This window comes from Pseudochaenichthys georgianus, unplaced genomic scaffold (assembly GCF_902827115.2).
Source record: "Pseudochaenichthys georgianus unplaced genomic scaffold, fPseGeo1.2 scaffold_1849_arrow_ctg1, whole genome shotgun sequence".
Lineage (NCBI taxonomy): Eukaryota > Metazoa > Chordata > Actinopteri > Perciformes > Channichthyidae > Pseudochaenichthys > Pseudochaenichthys georgianus.
The window spans coordinates 2,856-26,554 of record NW_027262601.1 but is presented as its reverse complement, the minus strand read 5'-3'; the positions used below and the strand labels follow the sequence as shown (position 1 = coordinate 26,554).

The 23,699-nt window shown below is 43.9% G+C and overlaps 1 protein-coding gene across 1 annotated transcript; it reads left to right on the top strand.

The window, feature by feature from the left end:
• Window positions 1-42: 42 nt before the first annotated feature.
• LOC117441622 (hepatocyte growth factor receptor-like) lies at window positions 43-23,227 on the top strand (the record flags this gene model as incomplete). Its single annotated transcript, XM_034077687.2, has 9 exons — window positions 43-247; window positions 1,619-1,753; window positions 4,077-4,325; window positions 9,028-9,108; window positions 13,428-13,609; window positions 14,725-14,834; window positions 15,430-15,595; window positions 16,357-16,493; window positions 20,008-23,227. Coding segments are annotated over 9 exons (1,578 nt in total), but the record flags the coding sequence as incomplete, so codon positions are not given.
• Window positions 23,228-23,699: the final 472 nt, after the last annotated feature.

The following is a 23,699-nucleotide window of genomic DNA, read 5'->3' as shown; positions in this document are numbered from 1 at the left end:
ACATGTTAGAAACAAAAGAAACCATAATAGCTATAACAAAGTCAAAACAATTTATTCTCAAATAATCTCCCCTCTTGTTTCCAGTGGCGTCAGGCGGGCTCCATCCTGCAGCTGGGCACGGTGACGCTGGCCAAGGAGCCGGACTACACGGGGCTGAAGGTGGGCTGCGTGTCCGTCAGCCTGCTGCTGCTGCTGCTGCTGCTGCTGGGCTCTCTGCTGCTGTGGAGGAGGAACAAGCACATCGACGGTGAGCGAGAGCTATGTCTTCACGGGAAGACTAGGGGTAGAGGAATGTGAGAGGAGATTGCTAAATATCTGGAATATCCCAGAAACCTGCAGGTCTACTTTTCCATCCAGGCTGAAGACTCTTCTGTTTGCCGCTGCCTTTAACTATTCACATCGTACACAGATCACTGTGGAGACTTCTGGAATCCTACACTTTAATGTAAGACAGTGACCGACTGGTTTTTTCACAGGTCTTTGTCGTGATGTCTTGAAATGTTACTTGTCAGTCAGGTCAAAAGTCTGCTTAGGTTGTGAAATGTTTTCAGCGACTACATTAGAAGATTAACTAATTGAGTGCATTTTTTATATTTGGAGGAAGCGCAAGTCAGAATCAGCCAAATGCGAGCAATAAAGAATATGTTAATTGTAAAAAGTGTATTAAAAAAAAGAATGTGAATCAAGATGGAAAATAGACCTGAAAGGCGGGGTCGGTCACTTTGGAGAAACCGGCTCGAGTGCGCTAGAATTTGAAAATACACAGCCGGAAGAAATCTGCTACTTCCTCACAGAGCCCCTCCCCCAACACACACGCACACCTGCATGACCAATGAGGGCACGAGATCAGTGTGTGCCCCGATGGAAGGCTGACAGGCAGGTAGGCCATCCAGTTACTTTAGCCGGCTCAGATGATTGGTCGTGCTTTTCACAGCGCCACGGCTTCCACTGATGACATATTTTTATGGATTTGTTGTCAAAGCACTTCAGATATTCATTGCTATCGGGACGTTAAGAGCATTCCATGGAATATAACAAAAAGTGTATCTCGAGCCGGTTTCTCAAACTTACCCACCCCACCTTTAAAGGCACATGATTGATGATGATTGAAAAATAAAAAATAAACATTGATTGATTGATGCGTAATGAATTCATGGATGTGATGCATTATCAGGGAGAAGAAATAGTTCATACTTTTAGTATTAAAGCAACACATACTAAGACAAGGTGAGGGGAATGTGCTAGCAAAGATAAAAAAGTTATTTAGAAACGCTTCTTTAATGTAAATGGAGGTAAAAAGCCAGTCATTAAACTGTATCCTATCATCATGCTTAATGTATCGTATGCAGTATCTTTGTTTCGATGTGTGGGTATTCGTGTGTGATATGTGTGCGTACGTGTAGCTGGACTGCAGCGTGTCCTCTAACCCGTGTGCATGTGTGCTGGGTTCACGGTTCCTCCTGGGTTCACAGGAAGTCGATGTTTGGGGCGCATTGGTGAAACGCTTTGCCTTTCTTATAATCTCTCCTCTCTTCCTCCCTTCCTCTCCTTCTCTCCTTTCCTTACACGCGCTTCCTCCCTCCTCCTCCTCCTCCTCCCCCCTCCTCCTCTCTTGTAGATCTGTCTGAGGTGTGGTATGATGGCCGCGGTCACATCCAGCATCTGGACCGGCTGGCTAACGCGAGGAGCGTCAGCCCCACGAACGAGATGGTCTCCCACGAGTCCGTCGACTATAGAACCACCCTGCTGGATGGTAGGTCATCCAGATAAGCCCCTCCCCCTCTCCCACCTGACTCCTCCCCCATCTACCTGCTTCCCTCCCTGTGGGGCTAAAGCTAGCGGTGCATGCCTTACCTCTTCTCTACTAACACGATTAGCCTTTAGGAAATGTGAGTTGAGGAAATGAATTTCATATGATTGAAGCAATTTGAATCAAAAACTAACAAAACGAACAGCTATAAGTTCAGGAAATGTAAAAAAGACTGAAGTTCATTCCGTCAGATGTATCTACGAACTAAATATAACTTTCCTTGACAGCGTCCCCTCTGAAGTTTTAGCGATTAACGCGTGTGTATGTATCCTCGGCCCGCCCCGTAGTTTCAGAGCCCAAAGGCTTTTTTTTTTTTTTTTTAATATATTTATTTGACAGGGACAGTGCACATTAATTGACATTTCTGTAAATGCGCCAGAGTTAGCCAACAGGCTATTTTTCGTCTGTAGTCCCTGGACAGATGTTAAAAGTCATCCTAAAAATAAAAATTCACAAATAACAGGTAAATACAATCAGTAAAACAACATTCAACAGAGATACTTATATTATGATAAAATCATATATAAAAACATAAAAACTAAACTAAAATACAAGCATATATAAAAACATAAAAACTAAACTAAAATACAAATTCACAAAGCAGACAGATACAGGTCAAGGCATATAAACAGAGCGTTGTAAAGTACAGATGGTGTCAGTGTTGACAGAGCTGACTTTCCACTAACCATGTTTTTAAATTAGATTTAAATAAACTGCAAGTGTTTAGTTCTCTAGTCTTTACTGGGATTGAGTTCCACTGCAGCTTTAAAAGAAAAAGAAGATTGGCTGAATGAACTCTTCCTTAATTGTTAAGCAGTATGTGATATGAGATAGAACCATAGAGTGCATGTACATCAGAGCCGCCTCTGTTGCTTGACGTTGTTGTTGTTGTTGTTAGTTGGACGGTGGGAGATTCTAGCGAGAGATATGGATACAAAAAAGGTGTTTTAAACAGCAAGCCAAGCACCCAGCTGATGCTGACAGCCGGGGAGACGCCTGGACAACATCAGCGATAGCTAAATGGGTCTTTATTAGATGTTTTCTTCTGTATCAAAACTAATCAAATAATTGTTCACTCACCCTCGTGTAGACGTTCCTGTTGTGTCGTAAACAAAGTTGATGAAAGCAGACTTTGTCGGCAGTAAAACTAAATTCAAATACAATTATTTTACTTTTTGACTAAGTTCCTCATTTCACATTACAAGGAGTCGTTTACTAAATTACAAGTGGAACCTTCGCTGATGTTAAGAGATATAAATCTACTTGCCCAGTCCAAAGTAAACCTTTCATAATAACAGCTTGTATTTTGCAAATTATGGCTTTTCAATACAAAAATAAATGGACGTAAAATGCCCTAAACTTCCTTGAGTTCATGTGTAGAGAAAAGCTTCTGCACCTGTCGTGTTATATTCAATGTGTTCGAACACACATATCTAATGAAGTGTCAGCACATCAGGAAAAACGGCCAAACGCGACTTGGAGGCGGTCTTGTCTGAAGACTCACCTGTGGTTTTAGTTTCCTGAGCATTAATCCTGAGGGCATGTGAGGGGGTCTGCGTGTATTCTGATCCTAAGTATGATGGCCGAGGCAATTATCCTGTTAAAAAGTGACTTGAAAGACGGACAATGTGCGCAGGTAGACTTACTAACGAGCCTTTCCTCGGGGACAGTGGGGGGGTAGCGGTTGAAATACACACAGTCATGAATGGCACTAACCACGTCTGTCCCCTTCTTCGAATAACATTTGTGGCTTTGCACTTCCACTAACGATAATACTTTATTGTCCGATCATCTTTCTTGCATCAAAGCAGCTTCCTTTGCAGCATCCATCAAGACATATATTAAGACGAGACACAAGGAAGCAGGCGGTTAAAGGGACACCCAGATATTTGTGTAGAATACAGTATGTGTAATAATGTCGAGTGGGACCACACCTCAGGCCATTATGATTACGAGCTTTTCTTTAAGTAATTGGCATGTAAGCTGAGATATACATTGATATCTCGCTACATGAGATTATTGTCACCCACGGAGAGATGTATGTTATATGTGCAGTAACTATTCTGCACACTTTTGAGTACGTATACGGTTGTATGTTGTGTCTGAATGTTTAAAGAAATTACAATAAAACGAGTATTATTATAAAAAACCTTCCCAGCTCAGTGTCAAGTTCCTCTTTCCTTGGTAGCCGTGTTTCCTCCCCCCCCCCCCCCCCCCCCCCGCTGATACAGCCGCTGACCTTTAACCCCGTCTTCTGCCTCTCCAGATCAGAACACCGACAGACCTGAGACGTGCCGAGGTGCTCCTCCGATCTACGGGGGGAACGGCGAGCTGCTGTCCCCCAGACTGGGAGGGATGGGGATCGGGATGGACGGAGAACTGGTGTCTCCCCTCCTCATGGCCCCCATCCACATCGACCCCTCCTCCCTCCACCCTGACCTGCTCAAAGAGGTGCAGCACGTGGTGATCACCAGGGACCAGCTGCTGCTCCACCTCAATCAGGTCATCGGGCGAGGTCAGTCACACACACTTTCTTTACTGTTAGGGTATATCAGTATGTAGTGTCTCTACTTTAAAGAGTCCTCTCCTGCTGATGTTCAGGTGTATATCAGTATGTAGTGTCTCTACTTTAAAGAGTCCTCTCCTGCTGATGTTCAGGTGTATATCAGTATGTAGTGTCTCTACTTTAAAGAATCCTCTCCTGCTGATGTTCAGGTGTATATCAGTATGTAGTGTCTCTACTTTAAAGAGTCCTCTCCTGCTGATGTTCAGGTGTATATCAGTATGTAGCGTCTCTACTTTAAAGAGTCCCTCTCCTGCTGATGTTCAGGTATCAGTATGCAGTGTCTCTACTTTAAAGAGTCCTCTCCTGCTGATGTTCAGGTGTATATCAGTATGTAGTGTCTCTACTTTAAAGAGTCCTCTCCTGCTGATGTTCAGGTGTATATCAGTATGTAGTGTCTCTACTTTAAAGAGTCCTCTCCTGCTGATGTTCAGGTGTATATCAGTATGTAGTGTCTCTACTTTAAAGAGTCCTCTCCTGCTGATGTTCAGGTGTCATATCCAGTATGTAGTGTCTCTACTTAAAGAGTCCTCTCCTGCTGATGTCCAGGTGTATATCAGTATGTAGCGTCTCTACTTTAAAGAGTCCTCTCCTGCTGATGTCCAGGTGTATATCAGTGACTTATTACTGCTCATGCTAGCTACTCACTTCTTCTTCCCAATACCCGAAACAAAGGGAAAATGTAAAATGCTTGATTTTCTCTGCGTTTCCCGGTATAAAAAGCTTCCAGGAAGATATGTATTAAGTTGAAATATTTTGCATAAAGATCCGGTCAATACAATCTGCTATATCAAAGCTTTTAAAGCAATATCCAGGATTGAGCATCATTAAACAGAGTGCCTGGGAAGCAACAATGCAACAACATATGACGTTACATTCATCCATAAAACTTGCAACCTCCACTTTAGGCGACATCAAGACCATACATCTCTTTCATTTCCGTCTATGTATAGTGTTTTGCATTTTATTGAATTGGATCCATATTGCATCGTAATAAAAGTAATGTTTTGGCTGTAAGTATTAAAAAGTAGAAATAATAATACAAAAGTTGGTGGTTTTGCATTAATTCATGTTGGGATTGTTCCCGATGTGGAGTGATGCCATTATCCAGCTCAGATTAAGCTTCACAAAGTCGCCCACAAAGAGCTTAATTGGCTGCTTTAGCTTGACATGCAGACACAAAATCACTTCTTATCGTGGTGCTAAAGTACGAGCGTCAGACCAACCGATCAAAATTCAACATCAAGAGGCAAAAAGACCCAGAAAAGAACCCTCTGACCCCCAACCGGGCTGATTTATCCCCTGAAGAAAAGAGCCTGCCGGATTTTAAAAGTGGCGTGGTGATTTGTTCACAGCTAGTGTTCCCAGGATCCATTGCAACAAATCGTAATCCAACACCCGAGCATCTACAGGGACGTGATAGGAGAACGCTGCGCTCATTTAATCCCCCCCCCCTCCCCCCTCCTCTCAGGCTGGGGCAAGCCCTCATGTCTTAAGAGAAATAATTCAATAAAATGCACAATAACTCAAGAGGGTTTGGCATCGGCTATTAGCTCGTGGGTTATTTAATGAATTAAGCTCCATACCGGGTTACTACGGGGAGATTTACTGTGAGGCTGAGGGTAACTCAAGAAATCAGAATGAGCTGTGAAATGTGTGAAAACAAGCAAAACACATGCACACAAGGGTAAAAGGACAATATGAAATGACCCCCGTCTGCTCCAAACTTGAATTTGTAAGTAGAAAATGCTTGTTTTGGGGTTTCAAGGAAATATCTTCAAAGAAATCCACAGAAAAGGGGGAAGAGAAATCATTTATTAAAAAGTCAAATTCTCGCTTTTTATATATATACAGTATATAAAAATATGTGTGCAAATATGTATATACCTATATATACACACACTCAAAGACACATACATGTGCACACCGTTATAAGAAGTGAAATTCTCACTTATGCATTGCGTTTAAACATTTTTACACATTTTTAAGTTCCCTGCTAAAAGAGTTTAAAGGTGGGATAGGTCATTTTGGAGAAACCGGCTCGAGTGCGGTAGAATTTAAAATACACAGCCGGAAGAAATCTGCCACTTCCTCACAGAGCCCCTCCTCCAACACACACGAACGCGCACATGACCAATGAGGGCACGAGATAAGTGTGTGCCCCGATGGAAGGCTGACAGGCAGGTAGGCCATCCAGTTACTTTAGCCGGCTCAGATGATTGGTCGTGCTTTTTACAGCGCTACGGCTTCCACAGATGACGTTTTTTTATGGATTTTTTGTCAAAGCATTTCAGATATTCATTGCTATCGGGATGTTAAGAGCATTCCATGGAATATAACAACAAGTGTATCTCGAGCCGGTTTCTCAAACTTACCTACCCCACCTTTAAGACGGCATATAGAGGACCGCAGTGACGCGTCCTAAAACCCGGAAGTAAACTCCTTCCGGTTCCTTCGACAAAAACGCAATGCAATTTCTCCATAGCTGGAAATAAGGTCTGTGGTGGAAACACATTTAAGAGACGGATCACGTTTTGTTCAGCCGGATAATCTCCACATGTCTATCCCACTCAATTGTCGAATCATAAAAGTAATCGCAAGAAGCAAAATGCTAACGTTATGCTATAAAGGAACTACAGCAGGTTGCAGTTGATACGGCAGTTGAGCAATGTTCAACTTTTGATGCTCCCGATGCTTTCGAAGCTGGCGTCGGCCAATCAAATCCCGTTTATGCAAATCCCGCCAGTACAAGCGCTCGCCAATCAAACCGCGTGCAAGCTGGGAGAGCCAGACCGCAGTTCATTTCCTCATATTCCAAACGAGAAGTTACGGTAGCAAATCACCCGGTTCTTTACGACCAGAACTATTAACGGGATACAAACCGGAGGAACCAGCATGGAGGGAGGTGGCAGAGACGGTGGGGGAAACTGGTAGGTGTTCGCCTGTTTGGGGAGTTTATATCCAGTTTACTTCGTTTTAACATTGCTATTGCTTTGTATGTCGGGGGCGGGAGATTCCTGATTGATTGTTGGTCGCGTTGCTCGCAAAAAATCGCCAAGCTTCAGACACGCCCAGCTCCAAGATTTTTTTCATGCCTGTGTGGACGGGCCGTAATGGAAGTGTTTTTGACTGTTGTAACGCATTTGCATCCGATTGCCACCGTATAAATTAGTTGTGAAAAAACAGGACACACACACACACACACACACACACATCGAGGCTTGTTTTAAAAGCAGTCGTTGAAACGTTTCTCTGCGTCTTAAATCCCCTCCTCCTGCGTCAGCAATGGGAAGACGGAATGGTTCTTATCTGATTACTGGATCTTCTGTGATGGTGGAGCCAATGCATGATCTGAATCTCAATGGAACAAAGGACATAAATAAAAGGCTCATTACACAATATCTGAAAAGGGCCCGCAGTGTCTTCCTCATCAACATGGTGCCATGCAGCTGCTTCCATTTAGAGGCTGAGTAACTCCGAGTACAGCAAACAGAAAGGGAAATGTGATTAGAATCAGATTGAATTTTACTGGCCATTGTTCGCATATTAAATTATTAGAATCTGGTTTTCAGGAACTCTCAGTTTCTGCAAATAAATGTACAAGCTGTGGTTTCTTCGTTATGTATGTGTATATTCTTTAAGTGTAAAGAAGTAGCTTATTTAATTTACTATATATTAGCTGCCTGGTATTTCACCAAAAGTTAAAATACTGAACCCTTATGTTGTGTTCGGGTCTCCCGTGACCCGTTTCAAGTTAAAATTATATAATAACTACGCGCTAGTTTTTTGTATCGGAACAAGGCTTCATGATATCCTCCACGGCAGATATATAAACACTACAAAACAGATTTTGACAATTTTAGCCAAGTCTGAAAAAAAGAAAAAGTGTATAATTTGGTGTTGGGGTCTGGGGAGACCCAGCAGAATTGTTTTGGGTGACTCGGTGTCAAATTTGGCCCAATCAAGATTCATCTTTGACTTTAGACCTTAACCTAAACATGTTTTAATTTGTAATAATATGCAGTAAAATGTACATATATAATAATATTGATCAGAGACTGCACTGACCTCACCACCTTCAAAAAACTCACAAAACCTCACCTCCTCAATCTGGCTTTTAATGTGATTGTTTTTGCTTGATTGTATTGTGACTTTAACTATATTTATGTATTGCTTTTGTTTTTTCACTATCTCTGTAAAGCGACTTTGAGCACCTGCAAAAGCGCTTACAAAATAAATCTATTATTATTGATCTCTGAAAATGTAGTGGATTAGAAATGGAAAGCAACAGGGAAGAGAAATACTTTGTACTTGAGTAAATGTACGTAGTTACTGTTCATTCACCGTTAGAGATGCGGTGCGAAAATTCCCACCCAAAACATTAAATATGAATTATAGGAACCGTACCTTCCGTTTTAAAAAAAAAATAAAATAGTTGTTTAACATCCTGAAGTGTGATTTGATCCTGTCTTCTTTCGTCCACCTGCTATGTCTGAACGTGCTGCATCTCATGTGTCGCACCTCTTTCAGAGAGGTGTGTTTTCCGCTGGGTGATTAAGAACGTCTTTGGAAAGGTCTCCTGAGGTTTGAACAGGAGCTTGTTGAATTCCCTGCTGCTGACTACCTGAGTAACGCGTCGTGTTGTGACCTGCAGGGCACTTCGGATGCGTTTTCCACGGGACGCTGATGGAGCGGGACGGGCAGAAGCAGCACTGCGCCGTCAAGTCTCTGAACCGTGAGTACAACACCCTGAACGCGGGGAAATATCCCGGAAGTGACACCTATTCTTTCAAGCTTATACTGTACGGTGTTCTGTCTTTTTGCAAACGAATATACATTTCACACATTTGCATCCATAACTCCTTTTCACTACAAGATATGTGACCGTTTTACTGGGGACATGTGGGAGATAAGTATCTTTCTCAACACGCTGCACGTGGGAAATATCCTGCCAATGCATTTGGAAAGAATGAAAGTGACACTTATGGCGTATTTCCACTGCAGCGCGCAGCACTGTTTAAGCGTGCCGTGCCAAACCCTTTGCTTTTCCACTAGTAGGGGTAGTTCCGGCTCAGGGCTACTTTTTCACCTTTTTTCTGGCCCTCCAAAACCGAGGTTCTTACCGGGCCAACAACCGGGCTGAATATGCTAAACTGAGAGAAATGAGAATCGCTGGCAAGGGGGCTACAACTACAACAAAATGAACATATTTAACCGTGATTTAATTGTAATACACGTTTCAAAATGATGCCGAAGTAACAACATACTGATACCGGTTAGTAAAAACCATGAATTAATGCTTTGACAAGTCTGCAGACAGACGGCAGGCGAAAACCCCTTTTAAAATGCGTGTTTTCTAAATGTAGCTTGGCTAAGCTAACGTTGTATATGCTCCGACCGTCCACACTCACAGCAACGGCCTATAAAGACATAAATAAACCAGCGACTGTATTCTCCATGACACAGGCAGTCTGTGGTTTGTACTTGTTTAACTTCTGTCTAGTTTCTGAACAGATATGAGGAGCTGTGAGCTCTGAGTGCTAACGGCTAACGGCTGATGTTGGTTTTGTGCTCCGCCTACACTGCGTTGCTATAGTTACTGCCCCAGTTACTAAACTGTAATGGAAACGCAGCATAAAGTGAGCCTGGCCGTACTAAGCCGTGAATAACTCCTTGTCAGTAGAAGATATGTATCCGTTTTACTGGGGAAATAAGGGGGTTTAGTGTCTTTCTAAAGACGTTTTGTGATAAAATAAATGTTGCCAAGATATATAAAAATAAGAAATGCAAGAAGAGTATGATGGAATACTATAATATAACAAAATAGACATTTAAAAGTTGGAGAGTTGTGCAGTTTTGAAAGAGGTAGAATTGTGCAAAATAAACAGAGAATCTTCAAGGTTCCCAGTCTGGATAACAAAGCCTTTACGTGTGATCAAAGTTCAACCAACGCCTTTAGAAATAAGGCAAAGTGACACTTAGTCTTCTAAATGTACAGTGTGCTGTTTTTCTACAATGCTTTGCCTCAAAACAATATTAATGTCACACATTTGCATCCAACTCCTTTTCAGTACAAGATATTTGGCCGTTTTACCAGGGACATTTTGGGGTTTTAATGTCTTTCTAAATGTTGCCAAGATATATATATATAAACAAAAAAGAAATAGATAAGATAAGAGGTACTTTGTTCATCCCAATTTGGGCCATTTTTATGTTGCAGCAGCACAAAAAAACAACGCATTGCACAAAGTAGATTCAGCCGCGTCTTTTCGAAAATAAGGAAATTGACCGTTTTTCCTCTAAACTATGATATCGTGTTGCTTCTCTGCTTCTTGTGTTGCTTCACATCTATCTGTGGCAATGGTCCAATATTAACTTCATTCCTAAAGATAGGCGGACATGTTCTGACAATCCCCATGCAGGTTCTTTGTGCGTTTTGTATCTCAAAGCCCGTTTTAGTTCTGGTTCCCATAACTACTTAGATGACAGGACCTTGTGTTCAAATCTGGAACAGTACGCAGATTGAAAGCAGACACATTTCCCGGAAACTGTTATGCTCTGCAATACCATGCACACGTTCAAATATCAGAGTCAGGTTCTTTTATTTGTACCCATAGGTCGATTTGTAAATATACATATGGTAACTACCTGGTTTTAAGACGTCTAAAAGGTCCATGTCATGCTTTCTGGTTCTTACCCGTCCCCTTGTGTCATGAAGGTTTTTCTGCATGTGAACGGTCTGCAGAGTCTAAACCCTCAAAGTGCACCCTGTAGCGAGTACAGCTCTAACTCAGAGAAGACCTGTCTGCTGCCCCAGAACGCCTCGTTGGACATTTCTCTTTTTCCATTGTTTACTTCTTGGGTACGGGGACGTATTTCGGGTATAGTGACGTAACATAACGTTTGGACCAATCCGCGGACTTCCTCACACACACACACTCGGCGGGACGTTGCGAGGCTCGCTGCTGCGAGGAGCGGGACACTCGGCGAGACACCGCGGAACTCAGCCTGGGCACACACACAAACTCCCAGCCAGGCTGCGTGTGTGTTTCGGGCTGGGTTTCGCTGTGTCTCGCCGGCGGCCACTGGGCTCACAGAGAGGGGTGGGGGGGGGGCAGGAATTTATTTTAGTATAGCTCAACAATGGAATTATGATCAGTAGAAAAGGCCACGACATGGGACCTTTAAATACCTGCAGTTACAATTGTGGGGGTAAGTAAGTATAACTAACTTACAGTATGTTGCTGTATTTGTCTATGGATCTTAAAAATGCTTTCGATTTGAAAACTGCATCCAAAGCCGTCGTTATGTCGAAGCTCAGATTTACCCCAAGTCCTCCTAAAGTGACATTTCACATCATTTTATCTGTAGTAACCCGAACCCTCACAACACCCCTTCTCCTTGTCCAAACACATCCCCCTCCTCCTACATCACAATACACGTCCATACTTAATGCAGGATATCACAACGCTCCAATAGCATTAAGGGTCTCCTCTCATCCTCTCGGGGCGGATGGTGATGGACGAGGGTCCGATGGCGAGGGCGGCATTAGGGTCTCCTCTAATCGTGTAACCTGTCACATGACCAGGGAGATTGATGCTGCTATGATATGGAGAGGGGGGGGGGTAGGTCTGACTGCAGGGGTCCTGTCCTCTGGGGTTTGGGACCTTTTTATTAGGTTTAGTGATTTCTCCGTGTCACTGGGTCTTTCGTTATATCTGAAAGTGATGCTTTTTACTGAGATACATAGTTGAATATGGATTGTTTTGGAGCTGGTTATGGTTTGGATAACTTAAGAGTGAAACATGTATCGTCTATACATATATATATATATCGTAATTTGATCATAAGTTTTGGCTAATTTGAGTCGTTTCTAGTGCTTCTTCTTGATGCACCGGGTGATTAGGCCCCGGAGCAAAGGTATACACATTTTTCTACGAGGGAAAAGCCATTGTTGAAGTACCTTACTCCCCCCCCCCCCCCCCCCCTACCCGACTTGTACAGTAAAGCGACCTTGGGTTTCCTGAAAGGCGCTATAAAAATATTATATATTATTATTATTATTATTATTGTTCTTTATATGTAGGGAGGTGTGTGGCGCAGTGGATTGTGCGTAGGTGTTGGGGTCAGGGGGTCATAGGTTCAAACCCCACTGCAGTCAGCATGTCGTTGTGTCCCTGAGTCGCTTCACCCCAAACTGCTCCTGTGTGTCCACAGTGTTGAGAATGTAAGTCGCTTTGGATGAAAGCGTCTAACAAGTGACATGTCATGTGATATGTTTGATGTTTTGACCGAAGGAAAATCAACCGGATAAACAAAATAATCGTTGGGGTTTTGGTTCAACGACAACTCGCGTATGTAGACGGTACTTCCTCAGTGACAAGTGTATGATAATCGCCCAAGACTATTAACATTTCCACCATACAGCGCACGCGTAAATACATTTTCTTTAAGGACAAATCGCCTCTTTTGTAGACAGTACTTCCACAATGAGGAGCGCACGATGGAGCATCCGCACGGCAATGATGTCATTTTTAGGGGACAGACTGAGGCTCTGCAATCAGATGTCCTCTATTTTCCGTCTTTGGGGTCGAGCCTCAGACGAAGAGAGTAATCGGATTACGGCCGAGTCCGAGGCAGAGAGGCAATCTGCAAAATGGGGGTCAGGTCGGGGTGAGGACATTCAGGAAGGATTGTCCACTCCACTTGAGTCTGAAATATCTTTTTAGAAATACTGTACTTCAAAAAAATCCCCGAATCATCAACAGCCCTTTGTCCTTTACTTGCTTTCACACTAATCTACACATTGTGAGAAGATGGCGCCGACATACAGATAATAATATAGAAACACAATGAATGGCAAGAATCCCCCTCACTGTGGATGGGATTCTTCTCACACATGTTTTACCGTTACATTCCCTGCAGTTTGAAATGTACTTCTCCTAATCGTCTTTTTTCATATCAAGGTCCCATCGTGTCCACTTTTTAGATCTTCCACATCCATGTTGTATATGCCGACTGAGAGTCAATGCTCTTCTCTCATGATCTCTCCAGGCATCACGGACCTGGAGGAGGTGTCCCAGTTCCTGAAGGAGGGGATCATCATGAAGGACTTCTCCCACCCCAACGTGCTCTCTCTGCTGGGGATCTGCCTTCCTCCGGTGGGCTCCCCCCTGGTGGTGCTGCCCTACATGAAGCACGGAGACCTGCGCAACTTCATCCGCGACGAGGGACACGTACGTACCACAGATGCATGCATGCACTCTGCAGGGTCCTGCAATTCATATTTAAGATGGATAGATTCCCTTTGTCGTCACTACGCAGAGAAATTCCCGATGGTGCGATCCCACATAACAGACAGTATAATGTTGACAATACAAGATAAAAGCTTTTAATATATAATATATAAAGTGGCTATAACAAATATAGAGATGCACACTGTGGAGTAATTGTGTGACTATGAGATGGTGTGCAAAACACTGATTGTCTTACTGGTGAAGGTGGTGTTAGACAAAAGCAATCGATCTCAGGGTGCTACATTAAGACTATCTGGTAGAACACTTTCACATCGTTTTAAATACTAATACAAACAAGTAAATATAAACTACTGTTGGAGCTATATATATCTCTTTATATTATGTAATAGTTTAACATTTATTTTCTTGCTGTTTATAGTGTTTATTATTATCATTTATTTACATGTATTCTTAGTTAGCGTCACAAGTAGTTTCTATGCTTTTATTTTGAAGGCATGTTTGGGCACTGGGTGATCAGAGCACCTGGTGTAATGGTATATATTGGAGACAGGTGGAAGTGGGAGCCAGAGCACTAGCAGGCAAACGGTTTTTTAGCAGGGTGTTTCAAGCCACACAAAGGAAAGCCATAGGAAGGGCTTAAGGAAACGAGATAGGAAACGAGATATAGAAAACCTGTTCGTTGTACTTTGTTATCGGAATAAACTGCACAATTGGAGAATCTTGTCTGGACCTGGATCCTTGCCCTGCGTAAGATCTGCTAACTAGTGCCTCAGCGGCTGTATTATTTTAAGTTAATTATCTGTTTTATTTCTATATGAAACTACTTTCCTAGAATTTTCAATCATGAAACCTACATAGTTCATCCTAGTATGTGTAATGTAATAAATTATCTTTTGTACCTTATCATATATTCTAACATCATAGCAGGGTTTGCTTTGCCCTGCGTTTTGTAACAGGGTATTACTGTATCATATTTTCTCCTGTCACAATTGCAACTGAGATGTACAGAAGGTCCTGAATAAGCTATTTAACGCAGCACATGTTGAAATAAAGTCATGTAAAGCCCCCTGACGGTTCTCCCCCCCCCCCCCCAGAACCCCACCGTGAAGGACCTGATGGGCTTCGGGCTGCAGGTGGCCAGAGGGATGGAGTATCTGGCCTCCAAGAAGTTTGTGCACAGAGACCTCGCTGCCAGGAACTGCATGTGAGTTAACATCTATGCATTCGATGTTAGATGTGTATTGTGTGTACAGGAGATGAGGCCGAAAGAGGAAGAAACAAGAACGAAGTAAGCCCAGTAGAAAGACAACAAGACTCGGTTAAGTAAACACCACTTGTGTGAATAGAAGAGATATGAACCTGAACAATGTGAGAACAATAATAATTGTTAAGTGGGAAAAAACAGAAGAAACAAAGACAACATTGACCATTTTCTCTTATTTAAAATGACTTTTAATTTAATGGTATGGTTCTGGAAACTCACTTGTTTAATTTTCGATAAGAAGAAATGGAGGAGGCGAGCAGAAGGACACTCTTAAATCCAGGAATGCAGGAGGAGGAGTGTTTGATAAGGTTTGAGGACCACTGTTGAGATGTAGAGCGCTCTGAGGGAAGGTGCACGGGACCTGCTTTTCTTAGCTACGTCGTGCTATCACTGGCTATCGTGTAGCTATTTCAAACCTCACATTGATTTGTATACTTTATAGACCGTATTCAACGATAACCCGCGGTCGAATAAAGAGAAATCAGCTCTTAAAAAGCCACTAAAGTAAATGTATGGATTTACTTCGCCCTGACAGGCTGGACGAGAGCTACACGGTGAAGGTGGCAGACTTCGGGCTGGCTCGAGACGTGTACGATAAAGAATATTACAGCGTTCACAACAAGAGCGGCGTGAAGCTGCCCGTCAAGTGGATGGCTCTGGAGAGTCTGCAGACCCACAAGTTCACCCCCAAGTCTGACGTGGTGAGGACGAGCTTACATCACGACAACACATATCATGCAACAACGTTCAATTCAATGCGTCCATACAACACAACCACTACAATATGTATCTTCTAGAGTGGGAGAAAGTGAATGTGTGTGAAGTGTCTGTGCCTATTCGCTTTGATATGTGCTTATGTGTGTTTATGGGTTTGTATTAATGTCCTTTTAATTGTGCATATGTGGTTTAATCAGTTTAGAAAGCATGAATCCAAAGTCTTGTGCTCTCCACAAATATAAAAGTGACTATTCCAAAATATATTCCATGGTTTTTCGGATGCAGGATGTTAAAATGACCGGACTTCTTTCTGCGGATTGATATGACTGCACAAAGTCCCCTAATCAGAGCATCTTTCGCAGCAGTCTGGTATTGACCAATAACAGACTGCTAAATGTCCAAATCGACCAATCAGAATCAAGTATTCAACTTAGCTTTGTAACGCATAACTGCTGTCTTGAGCCCTTTTTAAAAAACACACAGATAAAAACTTGTTTGTAGTGTTATCAATCTCACTCAATACCTGTGAACTTACAAAAGCAAAACAGTGATTTAAGGACAATTATGAATGTATAAATATTATAATCAGAGCGACCAATAGCAGACCGCTGAATGTCCAAATTGACCAATCAGAATCAAGTATTCAACGGCTGTCTTAAGACCTTTTTAAAGACAGACACATGTTGTGTTTATAGTGTCATCAATCTCACACTATTGAAAGTTAATGTCCTCGTCTTTATTACAGTGGTCGTTTGGCGTGTTGCTATGGGAACTGATGACCCGAGGAGCTCCTCCGTACTCGGACGTGAACTCCTTCGACATCACCATCTTCCTCCTGCAGGGGAGGAGGCTGCTGCAGCCCGAGTTCTGCCCCGACGCCCTGTGAGTGCACACACACACACACACACACACACACACACACACACACACGATAACACACACATTTATAAACATACACCTGTCATTCACCTCCCCCGGCTCAGTTAGTGTGAGTGATATACTGTGGAGCTGCACTCAAACGCATCAGGGGGGCAGCAGGGGGCCGCAGAGGAGCTGTGTAAGCAATGGAAGTCATAAATAAAATCCACTCGGGTTCAGATCATCCATCATCTTCCGTAGAAACACTCTCACCGTGGAGCGCCTCATCGCAGCTGGGGGTGGGATAGAAGTCCTTTCTCTGCTTCACTGCCAAACGCTACCAGTCGAGCATGCTTCGTTATGATTTGTGTCTTCTGGTTGCCTTGGTAGCAGGGATGAGGTCAGCTTTGTTTCTGGGTTTTGGATTCGTGCCGGTAAAATGTCCTGACATGGTTAATTCAACTATTTGAGATGTACAGGTAGCTCTGAACTGAACCTTGGTTACGGTCTCTAGGCATGAAATACCTCGACTACGAGTCTTGGGACTTTTGAAGACGTGGTGCCCGAGCTAAAATATCTGGATGTACGATGAAGCCCGATGAAGAGCTTTTTGAACATTAAAGCATGGAGAAAGTAGAAACACTCAATAGGCGCGTTCACACCGCGGTACTTTTCCCACAAAAGTTCATCAGAACTTAGTTCATGAGAACTCTTTAGTTCTCATGAACTAAGTTCTCATGAACTAAGTACAGATCGCGTTCACACCGGAATAAGTCCCTGGGGGAGGATTAGGCAAATGAAGCCGCTGACGTCACTTCTTCTTCTTCTGCTTTGGGCTTACTGGCAGGCCGCAACCCACTTCACGGCGTATACTGCCGCCCAAAGTCCCCGGCCGGAAGTCCCCGGAGTTGGGGACTGGCTTCAGTAGAAGCTGCTGGGAGTCCCAGCAGCTTCTACTGAAGCCATCTCCACCGCTCACATGTTTTATTTTGTGTTGCCATAAGTTAGTCTCTCTGCGTTTCTGCGCTGGGCTAATGCTAATGCTAGTAATGCTAATAATGCTAATGCGAGGATAATAAAATGGCGGCTTCACAAAACTTTTTGGGAGTTTTACGGGGCGTGGTTTGCAATCCGCCCAGCCAATCAGGAATATAGCTCTTTTCTCACAAAATTGGAATGCTCCTATTACTAATTTGAACCTGGAAATACCTGAGCATAATAGGGCCTCTTTAAAAATTGCACGTCTGCAAACATTCCCGCAATTCTTCTCCGCTGATTCTTCTCGGGGCGTGTCGGTGATAGCGGTCGCTGACAGATACCTCGGAGGTGTTGCAACGGGGGGCCAATCCGCCTCCTTTTTAACAATAACAAGATAGCAGAGGAGAAGAAGAAAAATAATATCAGATGATAATAATTTAGAGACGGGTCGAGAGTTTTGTTGCCATTTTGATAAAAGTGAAGGATTGATGGTGTGAAAGTTTTCCCTGAGACACGTTGATAGTTGTTCATTTAATATATCTAAAACCGTGAAGGAGGAACACTTGTGAGTGTCTCTTCTACATCAACATGTGTCCCCTCTTCTCCACGTCTCTTCTACATCAACATGTGTCCCCTCTTCTCCATGTCTCTTCTACATCAACGTGTGTCCCCTCTTCTCCATGTCTCTTCTACATCAACATGTGTCCCCTCTTCTTCATGTCTCTTCTACATCAACACGTGTCCCCTCTTCTCCATGTCTCTTCTACATCAACATGTGTCCCCTCTTCTTCATGTCTCTTCTACATCAACACGTGTCCCCTCTTCTTCATGTCTCTTCTACATCAACACGTGTCCCCTCTTCTTCATGTCTCTTCTACATCTACATGTGTCCCCTCTTCTTCATGTCTCTTCTACATCAACATGTGTCCCCTCTTCTTCATGTCTCTTCTACATCAACACGTGTCCCCTCTTCTTCATGTCTCTTCTACATCAACACGTGTCCCCTCTTCTTCATGTCTCTTCTACATCAACATGTGTCCCCTCTTCTCCGTGTCTCTTCTACACCAACATGTGTCCCCTCTTCTCCATGTCTCTTCTACATCAACATGTGTCCCCTCTTCTCCGTGTCTCTTCTACATCAACATGTGTCCCCTCTTCTCCATGTCTCTTCTACATCAACATGTGTCCCCTCTTCTCCATGTCTCTTCTACATCAACGTGTGTCCCCTCTTCTCCATGTCTCTTCTACATCACCGTGTGTCCCCTCTTCTCCATGTCTCTTCTACATCAACATGTGTCCCCTCTTCTTCATGTCTCTTCTACATCAACATGTGTCCCCTCTTCTCCATGTCTCTTCTACATCAACATGTGTCCCCTCTTCTTCATGTCTCTTCTACATCAACATGTGTCCCCTCTTCTTCATGTCTCTTCTACATCAACATGTGTCCTCTCTTCTTCATGTCTCTTCTACATCAACATGTGTCCTCTCTTCTTCATGTCTCTTCTACATCAACATGTGTCCCCTCTTCTCCATGTCTCTTCCACATCAACATGTGTCCCCTCTTCTCCATGTCTCTTCTACATCAACATGTGTCCCCTCTTCTCCATGTCTCCTCTACATCAACATGTGTCCCCTCTTCTTCATGTCTCTTCTACATCAACATGTGTCCCCTCTTCTTCATGTCTCTTCTACATCAACATGTGTCCCCTCTTCTCCATGTCTCTTCTACATCAACATGTGTCCCCTCTTCTTCATGTCTCTTCTACATCAACATGTGTCCCCTCTTCTTCATGTCTCTTCTACATCAACATGTGTCCCCTCTTCTCCGTGTCTCTTCTACACCAACATGTGTCCCCTCTTCTTCATGTCTCTTCTACATCAACATGTGTCCCCTCTTCTTCATGTCTCTTCTACATCAACATGTGTCCCCTCTTCTCCGTGTCTCTTCTACACCAACATGTGTCCCCTCTTCTTCATGTCTCTTCTACATCAACATGTGTCCCCTCTTCTCCATGTCTCTTCTACACAACATGTGTCCCCTCTTCTTCATGTCTCTTCTACATCAACATGTGTCCCCTCTTCTTCATGTCTCTTCTACATCAACATGTGTCCCCTCTTCTTCATGTCTCTTCTGCATCAACATGTGTCCCCTCTTCTCCATGTCTCTTCTACATCAACATGTGTCCCCTCTTCTTCATGTCTCTTCTACATCAACATGTGTCCCCTCTGTGGAAAGAGACTCTGAAAGTAACAGACAGAGAATCAGCACTTTGGAAACAGGGCTGAAACAGAGGGGATTATGGGTAATGCTGCAATGATCAGCCAATCAGAGACGGGCTCTGGATATATCTGAGAGCTGTGATATATTGATGAAAAACAGTATAATAGGGACCTTTAAGACGTGGTGCAAAAACGATTGCAAGGGATACTCGGTGCATGTCCCGGATCCTCTCCAGTATATCACCCTCTCGTATGAGCAGTGTCGGGTTTCCCAGGATGTCTAAGTATTTAGTATTTATGTGAGAACCAGTAAGAGACGCCTCTCCTCTTCCTCCCTCAGGTACACGGTGATGGTGGAGTGCTGGCACCCGAAGCCGGAGCGCCGCCCCTCCTTCTCCGACCTCGTGGCCCGGATCTCCTCCATCTTCTCCAGCTTCAGCGGCGAGCACTACGTCCTGCTCAACACCACCTACGTCAACATCGAGAAGATGAGCCCTTACCCCTCGCTCCTCTCCTCCTCCTCCCCCTCCCCCTCCTCCACCAACACCACCGTCTCCTACTCCTCCTCCTCCGCCTCCGACCCTTCCACCTCCACTTCCCTGCCCACACAATCCCAGTTCTTCTGCCGCGTGGAGCGGGAGTGCTGCACCTGAGAGAGGAACGCCGGGCGCGGAAAGACTCAGAAGTCGAGAGGGAAGCGCAAAGCGTGATGAAGAACTACTGTACTGCCAAACACTGTATGCCGAGGAAAAACTCAAATAAATGTACATAATCGACTGAAATGTGACTTTTTGGAGCATCGCCAATCGACTGAAGTCCTCTGTGTGGACTTTTCTGACCTCTCATGACCCCGGGGATCACGAGGTCCTGCTTTTTTACAAGACAATTAGATACAGGAAGTCCTCAAAACGTCCCCGAACGCTATCACGAAACACCCAGAAACCCTCGTCGGGAGGATATATTTCCTGCTCCTCTGTGGGCGGCATCGTGTGCTCCGATACGAGGACTCTTCCCGCCGTCTGTAATGTGAATGTTTGACAAATGGCCGTGTATAGAAAATGTCGCGCCTCCTCAAAAGGCCTCGTTTGATGGATTGCGACGCCTCGGGTGTGTAACTAGGGAAGTGTAGGTGTACGGCAACCATCTCTCCTGCCCGTGTGCAGTTCACTGGATGCTTCATTTCTGTAGTTACAGTACTTCTGGACCATTAGCTTCTACGTGCTGGCAGGAGAAAGCTCTCGGTGTGAAATCCCCAGGTCCGAACGCTAAAGCCTTTCACTGTCCGCTTTATTCTCCTTTCTGGAACCCTGAAACGTCTCTGACAACACGCGCTCACCCGATGCTTTGAGCTTTTCTTCTTGGGGAGGAGGACGAGTGAGAACTGTCCTGGGATCGCCGTGCGTCCACTTTGAGGATTTAAGGACAGGTCGATGTCTGGTAAAAAAAGGAACTTGTACTAGACACTTAAAAGGTAAAGTCAATATGTCGGTGGTTTGGATATTGGACAACACTGTCGAATACTTAATTGTTTCCTAAAGATTTGACTCCCGAAATGTCCCTTGATTAGTCTCTCTGTCTTCTGGCTTCAAACAGGAGAGTCGTTATGAAGAAATATGTTAATGTTAAAAGGCTGTAACAATTTGCACTTATGTTGACTATTTTTAAAAGCATATTATACAGGTTTCCTTTCTAATTCCATGCAGCGAATGGCTTTTATTCATTTCTGCCCCGTATGAAAATCACATTCAGATTCTTGCTTGAGACATTAAGGCTGGAGCCACGGTAACGGTCGTATCGCTACGGTTCTCTACCAGATAGACGGTTCGGCCACACGAGGCCGACAGGGAAACGCAGAGAACGGTAACGGGTCCCAAGGTGGGTAGAGCTGCGGACGAAACGCTCTGGGGGGGCCACGCGGCTCCATGTCTACGCCCTATATACGATAATTTTCTGATGGCGATGACGCAATAGCCCCGCCTCTCCCCACCTCTCCTGCTCACCCCTGTGTCCCCCGCGTCATAGCTGACGTGTTTCGTCAACAACAACAACAGTTTTCCGAGTGTTTCGAGCCAGGTCCCGGTATCTCGCAGGACAGTGCACCCAGCAGGAGCCTCCAGCAGACCCCCCCGGCACGGCAGAGTTTCCATTAGCCGAAATCTAAAATCCTCCGGTCAAAATGTCGCTTATTGTTTAGGTGTCCTTTGACACTCAGGCAGTCATATCATTAGCTGGATCTGATCGATATGGTCATAAACGCGAATTAAGTCTAATCGGACCGGAGAGAGAGATCAGAGATCAGCTGCTGCTCTCCACCTCTGCTGCTGAATCCACCGCGGAGAATAAACAGAAGGGTAACCATGGAAACCATGCCCGGAAGTCTTCTTCGCTGCTTTTGGTGCATGTTGTGGCGGAAGTACAGCGCCACTTACAGGCCCGGAATATGTACTACAGCGTCTCCAGCGGGCCGAGCGCTCTCGTGTGGGAGGACACGTTGCGTGTGGACGGAAGACTTTTTTGATTTCGGTGCGTTACCGTTCTCGTGTGGCTCCAGCCTAAATCTGTGTCAACCCTGAAAATGTTATATCAATGCAGTTTAAGTGCAAATGGATGTATGAGTGTGAACAGTATGTCCTACTGTAATGTAGAGACATGCCATATGATGGTCATACTGGTTATTGATGATGAAATAGACACGTGCTAATCCGTAAGGACTACTCTTGGGAACATGTTTTCATAAATTGTTTTAAAAATCAGTTTGATGTACTAAATGTGTGTTTTCCATCTTCTTAATTTCATGCATTTTTCATAAATTGTTCATGTTTTCAGTCGGACGTTTAGGTGTGCTAGTTTCAAGACATTTTATCAGATTGCATTTTTGACTGAAATATAACAGGATGAAGTTAAATATCTGCTTTCATCTATACGTGATAAACTGTGGTTTCAACTCAAGGGTTTTCAAATGGTCCCGACATGGATGGAAACTAACGGCTGCTTTAAGTAATCGAGCCGAATCGATCCCGTTAGCTGTGGTGCAAAGTAAACGGAACGTGTTGTTGATGTGCCAACACGTGCAAACCCCTGCCGAGGTCGACGCCCCTTTCTTTACGTTGTGTAGCAGCCGATGAATTGTGTTGTATCTGAATGGCTGCTGATGCCACTGGGCCTTTGACGGACAGGTATGAATGTTTGCTATGACAAGAAAATTGCTGTACTATATATTTTTGTATTGATGAGCCTCTTCTTTCTCGGTGAGTGAACTGTGCCACGAACGACGATCAAATCAATGCTTTACCAACCACTGCCATTTTGTAAATAGTGCGAGGATCGTGGGGGACGTGATGCTCCCTTTGTCTCGTGGTCTTCACAGCTATGACACTGTGTAGAGTAGAGTTGAACCAAGACTGCTGTGATCATGTGATCCTCCGCCACTCGGTCTGTGTTGAACACTGTCTCTGTCTGTTTGATATGTTGTACATAAAAAATCCTGAAGGTACATTTCCTATGTAATGTCAAATCAACTCTGTCAGTGTAATAAAGCTATGCTATCAGAGTGGTCTCTATCAGAGTGGTCTCGTGGTTCCTACGGGTATTTCAAAGCCTTGAATAGTTGTGGATTTGAGGGGAAAAGTAGAAAATGGTCATCTGTTTATTTCTTTTTTGATTTCCCTTTTTACGCTACGCTGTCAGGTCCCACACCTCCTTGCATTTATTTAATTTAAGGGGCAGAAATCTTACTTACATACTTGATGTCAATCAGGAGATGCTTGGCTCCTACAGGTCGCTGAAAGTTTGTTTAAATTTGAGGGGGGAAATCAATGCATTAACGCTTTTGAACATAATGGTCCCATGTCACGGCCATTTCTACTGATCATAATTCCATTGTTGAGGTCTACTAGAATACATTTACATTGTTCAATGTTCCAAACTCACATTGGTTTCTCAAACAGCATCTCTGTAGTATTCAGGCATGAGAATCACTCACCTTTCGGCGAAATTCGCCGTTTTGAATCCAAAATAGGTCGTTTGTGTGAT